Raw genomic sequence first — 11194 nt, 5'->3', positions numbered from 1 at the left:
AAGCGCAGTGCACTGATCAGTTATTACGCGGAACACGTATAATAAAAATTGTTGTGCTGTTGGCTCCCTGAGAAAAGCTGGTATAAAAAAATGACAAGGTATGAGTTTAAACCCCAGTAAATGCTGGAAGGATATTCACAGAAAAACGTTGATTAAATGCATAAAATATGTAATTTTATCGTTTTCAAGGACTCTCAAGCTGTTGAAATTGTCAAACTTTGGCGCCCATTTTCTCGCAAATTTTACCTCTGAAACCTGGCGACCCTTCTCCTTCAATCACAAATACCTTGACTTCTATTCAAGATAAATGGGTGTTTTTTTCATTGAAAGAAACACAAATAAACAAGCTTCAAGATGACACTAATAACTCCAATTGCCCAAAAATTGATGAACGTCTGATTCCACCGCGTCGAGACACATATCATCACTGACTTTTAAAAAAATGCGTGCACCCTCCAAACATTTCCCCTACTATAAAGGGATCATGAATGCTTACAGCATACTCACACACAGGTACACACACATATATACGCGTGTCCAGTGCTTGTAAATTTGCATAAAAAGCATTTTCATTCAAATACGTCGTCTCAATACCAAACACAAAACACACCAAAAAAAATAATTTCAAAATTCAGTCGGAAAATAAAGAACAAACTTTTTTACAGATCTATAACAACAAAAGTATTTATAGCATTCATCAAAAGAAATGGAAAGACCACAGTGTGTCCCTCGTCCACTCTGTAACTCCTTCTCTCTCTCTATCTCTCTCTCTCTATCCTAACACAAACCATAGTGGAACAAAACCCATGTCATTTATCATTCTAACTTCATTATCTTTTTTTATTCAACCAGAATCTTGTTGGAATTCCTTCTCTCTCTCTCTCTCTCTCTCACACATGCGTCCCTTTTAAAAAATCACTTTTAACCCTATCCATACGTCCTGGGGTCATTTTGTACCCCCGAAGTTGTATTCTTCACAATTTAGAATACTTTTAGTGCGAAGATCTCTTTGATACGTTCAGTATTTCTCAAAAAATCATTTTGATAGTCTACTATGCAAAGCGTATGAATAGGATTAACGAGTAAATTTCCTCTTTGGAAAGTGGTGGCAAAGAGTTCCCAACGTCGTATGGATACGATAGTAAAACACGACGTACGGATAGTGTTAAGATATCCAGTAGTCTGACAATAATATCATGGAATGACAGCCTAGTGTCATATATCTCTATCACACGTACAAACAACATCACATATAGATATTCACCTTGTTCAACACAAAGTGGGGTCAAATACTGACTTTCACCAAACGTTCAAGCAAAAAAAATTGTTCAAACATGGAGCAACAGGAAAACCCCCCCAACAAATCAGTGAAATTTCTCATTTGTATAAATGTAACAAAATTTAAAATAAGGGAGAGAATAACATCAGAATGAAAACCATATTGCCAGAAACAGTTGTGAAACACAAACTTGAGAGCTAATAGATAAACAATAAAATCACGAGCAATACAAAGCATGCAACCATACTGTGGACGCTTCAGTTTTGTTGGTACCAGAAACTAAATTTTCAAAGTAGCTGTATGCCAAATCTATCTGTTCCATATGAAAGGCCTATATCTCCTAAGGGCTTTGGTACCATTTGAAACCACGCGCTTGGAAGGCCGGAAGGCCGCATATCCGCTACCTGCATTCTGCCACATAAACAGAAAGTGAAATGAAACTTTTTCAAATACAAAAAAGTATTGGTATACATGAACTTGAAATATAAACATCCATGTTCCCCCCTCACTCTGGAAGAAAAACAAAAACAACTCAAATATTGGTGTCTCGCTTACATACAAGAACAATCATTCTGTTTTTCTGCTTGCCTTTATGAGCACATGAGTAAAGTGTGGAGATAATGCCCCTAAAACATTGCGGCATATTCATCAAGTGGCCTGTGCTTTTACAGTTACACAGGAACGAGCCCAGTAGGAAAAGAACAATGAAAACTCAACAACAAAACAACCCTGGTAAAAGAACGCCTCATTGGGGGATCAAACTGCCGCCATTCTTACTGTGGCTCAGCACGATGCCAACAGGTGTACTGACCCCCCTAAAGAGGACAAAAAATAAATGCAAACTCTTGACATGTACACCATGACTTCGAACCCTTTGAACCTGTTAGGTCGGTAAAACGGCATGGGCACACATCTGTCATTTCCTTGTTGACCTTATTCCAAGGTGGAAATAATGTAAGACGACGAACAAGAAATTAAGAGGGTACTTTTGACGGACTACACAACTCAGGGTTTCATTGGCGGAGAACTGTAGAGCTTTGAAATGGCTTTCCCCAGCAATATTTTGCTGTATATACCGTGTTGTGTAAGGCCGGTTCACCGGGGCGCAGACTGCCCTGAGTTGTGTAGTTCGTCAAAAGTACTCTCTTTATTTCTTGTTCGTTGTCTTACAACATTTCCACTTTGGAATAAGGTCAACAAGGGAGTAATCAGATGTATTTATTTCTCCATGTTCTTCCCCTCAGTCTTTTTGTGCACGTGCCCCCAAAACACTGTGAGCTTTGATGAAATTTGCGAAAAATGTCCAGGGATACAGATTTGAGAAATTTCAAGATTTAGGATTCAAAGGGTTGAATTAGATTCACTCAAGAAAATAGAGAATAACCATTAAAAAAACAACAAAAACCCCCCCAAAAAACAAAAACAAAATGAGCATTCATCTCCAGGAACACTTAGAGTAAACAATAACAAGTTTGCGGGTGAGGACTCGTCAAAGAAGCTCTTCGGTTTTAGTATAAGAATATACCGCACTAATTGCAAACACATAACAGCACCCACCGACCACCCACTCCAAATGCCTCTCCTCAGGCCTTCTTCTTGCCATACTTCCTCACAAAGTTGGCCACATCAAACTTGCGCTGGCAGCCCTTGTAGTTCATGTAGCGGATCTTGCCAAACACGTCCCTCTCTGCCCAGCCTTGGTCGTGGATGCCACAGATGGACCACATACAGCCTGGAACAGACGGGAAAATGACGTTAGGAGGTTATAGTTCACATACAGCCTGACAGAGAGGAGAAGAAAGTAACGAAACAGTTCAGTGGGTCACAAGAGTGTGACAAACATACAAAAGAAGTAGAGGAAAATGACAATAGTAAGGATCAGGAAAGAAAAAGCAGCAGTTCCCTGTTGTAGATCAGGCACAGTTATGAGAGCTAGATGTTCAAGACCCTTATGTCTATTCAGGTGTCCCAAAAACTGCATTTGTCGTTTCCTGATTGTTTTTACATAAAACTGCACGGTACGAAAAAAAGCAAACCCCAAAAACACAAATTGTTGAGATGAAAAAACACCAAATGAAGGAACACACTCACCGACGTATCCGTTCGGGTCTCGGCCGTCCAGGTTGTATTTGTCGTTGAGGTAGATGGCTTCGGTCAGAGCCACGGCGGGCGACGGCGTCCACTCCAGAATCTTCTTGGCCCAGTACATCCGCAGGAACCCGTGCATTTTCCCTTCTGTCACCATCTGGATCTGAAAGACCAAAGCCAAGGAGAACATATTAAGTTAGTAGAAAATATTTCATAATTAGACCTGAAAATGAACAAATTCAAGTTGGTTTTTTTCAGAATCCTCCCGCAAAATCAGAGCATCCAGAAGCGTAATAGATTATGATTATAATACAACGAATACTGTAGCTAATAAACATGTATTATATCACAAATGGAAAAGCACATTTTCATTTAATTTACAATAAGTTGGGCATAAAAATGCAAATGAACCAGTGTAATTTCATGTCATTTACCAAAGTTGCATTCAGGTGATGGAAACAGAACTCAAGCAGAAAAACAAGTTTTATGCAAATCCAACCAGGATTCTTTGATGGGGAAAAAAAATCGGAGGGACTTGTAACACAGTAAGGTCATACAATTGCTGAAGATTAGTGGCATAACAAGAGAGTAACAAACAGAAAAAAGAGGAAAGAAAGACAAAGGACATAGATGTTGAACAGAAAAGAAGGACAAAAAACCACCAACCACCCACGGACTGCTTTTCAGAACATATTTGAAGTTAGAGAAAAAAACAACAACACATGAGCATAACAATCGAAACTAGAAAGAGAAAAAGCTGAGGGAAAAAAAGAACCATAAAAAACCAACTGGTGCCACCTTTTGCTCGTTAAAGAAAAGAGATGAAATTCCTCGCCCACTCGCCCACCTAAACTAACTCGCCCACCTAAACTATAAAAAAACATTCCACTAACCTGAGCAGCGTTCCACAAATCGTCGTGAGTTTTGCCCTGTTCTAGCTTCTCTCGGTCATACAAATACGGACGCTTGTCCCCGCTGTGAATTTTTAGCGTCTTCTGTGCCCAGTCGTACGCTCCTGGAAAAAGTTGTGGCCAGAATGAGAAATCACCCGAACAAGTGAAACCCAGAAACAAGTGGTGGACGTAATGAACAAATGAAGTAGGTGTGCATTATGCCCAAACAAAATATCCATGTTAGACAAATTTTTATAGACTTTTTTTGGGTATTTTTTAAAATTTGACCCTGCCCCTTTCTATCAACTGGCGTATTTGTGTTTAGAAGAAACAACAACAACTACAAAATGTGCAGCACTTTGGATTTAAAAATTAACTGTTAGTATTAGTGTAGACACCCGAGAGAAAGGTGTTATCTATCATCTATCTATCTATCTGTCTGTCTGTCTGTCTGTCTGTCTGTCTGTCTGTCCGTCCGTCTATCTATTATATATATTTTTTAGTTTAAGTTGAGGTGTTACGGCGCTCGCAACTGCATAAGGTCATAAGAGCGCCAGAAGATTAGAGGGTTAAAAAGTCAAAGCTTTCTTACTGTCTAATACTCCCTGCCTTACCTTTGACTGAGTCATACTTTTCGTTGTAAAAACAAAAGTTGTCCGCCAACTCTCGCCGTATGACCGCCTCTTCGATGAACGCATTCACACCTTCACTGGACTTTGACCGGTACTTTTTGACCATCAGGATACAGCGCTGGACAGAGATCTGGCCTACAAAAATAATTAATGACCAAAAAATTATTTTTGTGCGCTGAAGGTGGGAAATGTTCGTGAATGGTTGAATTCCTTCGCTTTTCAATTATTTCAAAACGTTGAAGATATTTCAATCTGTTTTTCTAATTTCATTCTTTCGAAGTCTTTATAAAGTGTTCCATGCCACCAAATCTATGCCGCCAAAAAACAAAAAAGAAAAAGTGTCATGATGTGGTGCAACCAGGCGCTCATCAAAATAAAAAAATTGAAGAAATTAACATTTTTCCACGCATTGAGCAATTTTATCAAATATTTTGTTTTCAAGTCAGCACATTTTATATTCACTTTATAAACCCAATCTGCTTCACCACAGACACAGGCCAACATAGGAACAGCTTGAGGAGAGTAAACAATGCCCACCCTGAATAATAATAATAATAATAATAAATAGCATTTGTATAGCGCATGTCCCTACTCGAAAGCAAGCTCTATGGGCTTTACACTATATTATTACTCCAGCAGACCATAGAACACTCAGAAACATTCTCAGCATCCTGGGAAGCATACAGTGCATGCAGCTGGTTAAGCGCTCAAACATTAACAAACTGACAAGATCTTTCACTGTCTATAGCTGGGTACCCATTCATACCTGGGTGAAGTGAGGAAAATTCGTGTACAGTGTCTTTCCCAAGGACACAACGTCGGGCCCGCGGACCGAAACCCCGAACCCCGCAACCTCATGATTACGAGTCCGGTAGCCTAGCCACTAGGGCCACCGATGCCACGATTTTACTTCTTCGCTGTCAGCTGTGAACACAACGCTTACCAAAGTGGATCCATGGAGACAGATTGCTCAAAGCTTGCTTGTTCGGATCATTACGGGAAGTGGCAAAACTTTTCAGACGTTTCTCGCAGAAGGACTCAAGCATTCTCAGACCTGGGTCGGTGCCGGGCTTTGCCCATGTGACTTCTGCCACAGAGCGGTCCACTTGTAGGTACCCGTCTGCTGCCTTCCAGTCCGTCACCTGCTCGTTTGTGATAGAAATAAATTATGATACAACAATAGTCGTTTAGTGGTGAGAAAATGTAAAGACAAAAAAATATTGCACTACACATTTGAGATCTACGGAGGAGAAGCCCATAAGAGTGTTTACTGTTTAGTCTAATAAGTTGGTTGTAAGAGCTCGTTCTCAATAACTTTCACAGTCTTTGTTTCGAATTTATTATGTCTTTTATTTCAATAACAATACAAAGTCATGCTTGACACAGGTACCTGTGAATACACGAACAACATAGATACTTGAGTACACACGAATAACAGGTGCGTACGAACATACATACAACATAAATCAACTGAATATCCTCTACGCTATAGTCACATGATGCATGCACCACAAATCTTCCAACTCACTGGTGGCATTTTGGATGGTGGGTGAGGGTGGCGGGACACCGGCGGGAATTCGGTGAGGAAGCTGCCGAGCTGGTTGTGAATCTTGTTGCGAATGGTGCGGGCTCCGTACTCCAGCTTAGGGGAGGCCAGCCAGCAAGGGACAATGTTGTGGGCGTCCACCTGGAACGATAAAAATAAAAATTGTATTTGCTGTCGTTGTTGCTATCAATCCAGCAACATCTGGGCTCTCGCCCTTCTGTCCAATGCCATGTAGTGATAAGTGCAGGTTTGCTACAGTTGCTATAATGTTCCATAGAGTGTGTTGTCAATGTTAGGTCTCGAAGGAAGAATGGAAATAATTGTATTTATGTAACGCAAATCAGGCTCTGCTGCATGCTCTATGCATTTTAAAACTATTATTACCTTAGCAGATCCCAGAATATTCAGAAAATTCTCATCTTTTAGAGAAGCACACAGTGCAAGCTACAGATTGCACACGCTCAAATACTAACGACATGAAATGATCTTTGGCTGTCTATAGCCGCGCACCCTTTCCCACTCGGCAACAACATGTAAACACACTGACAAAATAAAATAAAAATAAATATGGTAAATAAAATATCAGTCATTGCTTCTGGTTTAGTTTTGGTAAGAGTAATGTGGCGGTCCTGCTGTAGGTTTTGTGTGCTGCATTCGAGTGGCACTCGTTGTTGACGCGAGCATTGTGCATGGGATCAGAGCGTGTGGGCACATCCAACATTGAAGGTTCCAGATTGACAAAACTTAACATTTTCCTTGATGGAAATCACTCTCTTGGTTCTTGCAACACACTGTCGGCAATAAATTAAAGCTGAAACAGCTGTAACAGCCACTTGTATATGACATAATTTCCACGCAAAAAGTGATACGGTCGCTTTTAAGCACAAGGGGGCTATCCTGAAAAATGCTATTTTGAGAAAATCGAAGGTAAAGTTTTTGGACCCTTATTCAGTTTCTTTTAAAGACAAGGAGTTTTCTCTATAACCAAACAAATATACACACCAATGAAACCAAACTTCTCTTATAGGTAGGGCAATGCCCACTTTTAGTACAGGTCAAGATTTCTGAAAACCCCCAAAATCTAGGTTAGCCCGCTTGTCCTTAAAAAGCGACCATATATCAAATCAAAACCTGACCTGGCAGAGAGGTACGTCTTCAGGCAGGGCCTCTTTCAGCTCGTCCACCCACTTGGCCGGTGTGCGGAGGGGACTGAAGTCTGTGACCACGCCTCCGATGCTGTTGTCCTTCACAAACTGGGGAAGGACTTTGCTCGCCTCTCCCAGCAGGAGGTGAAAGGCTATGTTCAGCTCTCGGCATTCCTGGGGCCAAACACAAGCAGGGTTTTCAAGGAAGTTTTTTTTTTAGTAGAGGTTTTACAGCGCCTGCAACTGCATAAGGTCATATGAGCTCCAAGGGGTGGATGTTGGAAGAGAAGTCCTTACACGGAATCAGACATACGCTGCTCACCTCTCTAGCATCAAAAACACAAGGTCTGCTTCGACTATCAAGGCACCCCGGAAATAGCAGGTCACAAAGCATACAAAAGAAGTAAAGGAAAAATAACGATAGTAAGGATTAAGAAAAAAAAGCAGCAGTTCCTTGTTGTAGTTCAGGCACAGTTATGAGCACGACATTGATGAATCAGCCCATTTACAATTACAATTCTACTGTACATAAGAACTCGAGATGTTAATGTCCCCCCTTTGGGAATGGCCTGAAGACACTCCAGTCAGCAGCACCGCCCAGGGGTGTTGGCCACACCTCCCAATAAGATGCTGCTTTTGGGGAAAGTGAAAAGCTTGAAAACTTGAGAAGAAGTTTTATTTGAAGTAAGGCAGTAGCAGTTATATAAAGAGTATTTATATTCAAGCTTTTCTAATTTCTCAATTTTCATAATTTATACACAAAGTGTACCTTTTCCACTTGAGCCAGACCTTTCAGCAGGAAGCCGAACTGTCGGATTGTGGCCTCGAGAAACTTGGGTACCAAACAAAAGCAGACGTGAAGAGGTGCTTCTAACTTTAAAGCCAGACGCTGGGCATACAGAAAAGCCCAGTTATCTGAAAACAAGAGAAATAAAAGAGGGATGAGAAGGGTTAAAAACATAATCTTCTACACAGTCCAAAGCTATTTATCCCACTGTTCGAGTAAAAAATAAATTTTCAAAAGTTTGTGAATACTACTCCTTAACCCTATCCCTACGCCCTGGGGTCATTTTGTATCCCCGGGTTGTATTCTTCACATTTTTAGAATACTTCTAGTGCGAAGATCTCTTTGAAACTTTCGATATTTCTCAAAAAATCATGTCGACAGACTGCTACGCAAAGCGTTCGGATCGGATTAACGAGTAAATTTCTTCTTTGGAAAGTGGTGGCACAGAGTTCCCTACGTCGTATGGATACGACAGAGTTCCCCAAGTCGTATAGATATGGGCCAGTGGTGGATTTTGGCCAGGTAGGAAAAACAGTTAAAAATAATAGAATAAATATTCGGAGTTGAAGATTATCTATGCATGCAACAACAGAATGAAAAAAAAAAGACCCCCCCCCCCCCCAACCTAACTACGCAAAAAATCTCCTGCAACAATGTCCTTACCCTGAACTCTCTGATCCCGCGACATCCAGTAGACCACTCCGTCACTGTCGTCGGGAAAGTCTTCTTCCTTGGACAAGACCCGAACCCTGTTCTTATTGAATTTGAACTTATCCACGCTGGCACACACACTTGTTCTCTGTTTGTTGATTCTCTCGATAAAGTCGCCAGTGTCTCCACCTGCTTCACTCTTCGAGGGACTGTCGCTTTCCCCATTACTGTCCTCCGACGCAGCTGTCTCCTAGAGGAACAAAGCTTCACAATGTAAAAACAGGGATCATCCCCCTTTGCTTTTAAAATGATCATTTTTACTAATCTGGACACATGGGTGGTTGGCGGGTCCTCTGGTGTGGTTTGCTCCTTCTTTCCTATCAAACATCTGTCGTCCTTAAACCTCCCCTCCTTTTTTTGTGTATTTTACTCTCTTGTAACACACAATCTATTCTTTGGCACTTATATGACCTTATTGTGTTGTAAGTGTCGTAAAACTGTTACTAAAACTAAAACTGGACACACGACAGCGCAAATTTTGGCTCAGGGTCAGACTATAAACGAGTGGGAAATAACTGTCAAACAGTTTGAACCTTCGTTAGTGGTAACCTCTCCATAGTCCTCACCTGTACTAATGGCCACAGTCCCTTGAAACCATTGTGTTTTTCCCGACCATATTTAGTCCCTGTCCAACACAGTCATGGTAGGTCATTTTTACGACAAGTCGGCATCAACTTATTTATTATACTGCAAGTTTTCAGCCAACCAATCCTCAGATTGAGTTGAGTATGTTCAGCCAATGTAAAGAAGTTCTTATGACAGATCTATAACAATTTTGAAGGAAATATAACAGAGAAGATTTCAGATAGTTAACTACCCGTTGATGTTGTCAAGTCTAACAAGTGACCACAACTGAGATCCTGTCCATAGCAGCCAGTTGCCGTCTATAAAGGTTACTTTTTCTCTTTGCTCTTGAGTGACCGTTGCGGCCACATTCGACTGTGTTGTACACGCATGCATATATTTCAAACTAACTTTATAAAAAGGACTTTTCTTTACTATTAGTGTACATGAGTGACGGGACCCTTTTTCGGAGCCCTATGCAATGTCCTCAGCAGTATTGGTTGCAACACACACCATCTAGACCTATTCAATATCATAGAGATAAATGCAGAAAATCTTAATTTAATGAGCAGCAACATCTGTGCGTACAAAGTTGCAATCTTGACAATTAACAAGCCTCCGACGACTTTCATGTTACTTACAGCTGTCTTTGCTTTCTTTGCACTGGTGTTGGTCTTTGAGTCCTGCTTTCTTTTTACAGCTCTTTTGCCTTTTGAATCTTTCGTCTTTTCTTCTTGTTCAGTCTTGCTAGTAGCACCACCGTTCACCACTTCTTCATCTGAAGACGACATGATTGACTCTGACCGCTGCCCAGATTTTCCCTTCACCGTCCTCAGGATCAAATAACTGTAAGTGTTCTGCAACTTGGCAGGGCTGCTCTGAAGCTTCTAGATGAGGGAGAAAAACAAATTAAGTTAGGATTTAAACTCTTACAAGTCAGCATGTCTTCTGAATAGATGCTGAATTTGCGCCTTTGCAGTGTAGACGATGTGTGGAATCCTAGTAAATAATAATAGGTTTCTCTCTTGATTGATGTAAAGCCCTCAGAGCTTACTCGTGATAGTGTTTATAAAAATACAATCTATTATTACACATCATCTAGTCCAATTTTCATAAGAAGTTAAACTTAGTTACATGTTAGAAAAGGACTTGATATAAAATAATGTGTGATTTTTTTAAAACAGCGCATTTCAACGCAGTTAAGTCTCTGCACGTTTTTGTGTTCTTCTTCAAGTGGAAACTTTCCGGATAATAACAACCCCCCCCCCCTCCAAAACGAAGTGACTATTTCTCAGAGCGCTCAGGAAAATAAACCTGATCTTTATTTGTCCGAACGGTTTCCCTTTTCGAGATTTTTTGGTTATTTGACAGAGTTCGGTGTCATCTTTCATTCTGCGAGGACTGGGAAGAGGTATTTTCTGCATCGAATTCAATTTCTAGAAGAGATTTTTAGATGTTTAAATATATATATAGAATCTATATCGAAGTGGCTAGCCGTACTTAGATCTAGGTTTGGCCCAATCGACTCAAGCCTGTTAAGTACACAGGT

General features: G+C 40.6%; 1 protein-coding gene across 1 annotated transcript in view; it reads right to left on the bottom strand.

The window, feature by feature from the left end:
- Positions 1 to 1093: 1093 nt before the first annotated feature.
- LOC101856409 (deoxyribodipyrimidine photo-lyase) overlaps positions 1094 to 11194 on the bottom strand; it is an 11429-nt gene continuing 1328 nt past the window's right edge. Inside the window, exons 2-11 of the mRNA XM_013079704.2 lie at positions 10287 to 10532; positions 9034 to 9271; positions 8353 to 8498; positions 7575 to 7757; positions 6421 to 6579; positions 5836 to 6034; positions 4875 to 5027; positions 4261 to 4382; positions 3371 to 3530; positions 1094 to 3011 (exon numbers count right to left, since the gene is read on the bottom strand). Of these exons, the coding sequence (XP_012935158.2) occupies positions 2863 to 3011; positions 3371 to 3530; positions 4261 to 4382; positions 4875 to 5027; positions 5836 to 6034; positions 6421 to 6579; positions 7575 to 7757; positions 8353 to 8498; positions 9034 to 9271; positions 10287 to 10532 (1755 nt within the window). The 3' untranslated portion in view covers positions 1094 to 2862. The remainder of the gene's footprint in view (positions 3012 to 3370; positions 3531 to 4260; positions 4383 to 4874; positions 5028 to 5835; positions 6035 to 6420; positions 6580 to 7574; positions 7758 to 8352; positions 8499 to 9033; positions 9272 to 10286; positions 10533 to 11194) is intronic.

This window comes from Aplysia californica, unplaced genomic scaffold (genome assembly GCF_000002075.1).
Source record: "Aplysia californica isolate F4 #8 unplaced genomic scaffold, AplCal3.0 scaffold00060, whole genome shotgun sequence".
NCBI classification, from domain to species: domain Eukaryota; kingdom Metazoa; phylum Mollusca; class Gastropoda; order Aplysiida; family Aplysiidae; genus Aplysia; species Aplysia californica.
The sequence above is the reverse complement of the archived record's forward strand: the minus strand, read 5'-3'. Positions and strand labels throughout refer to the sequence as shown.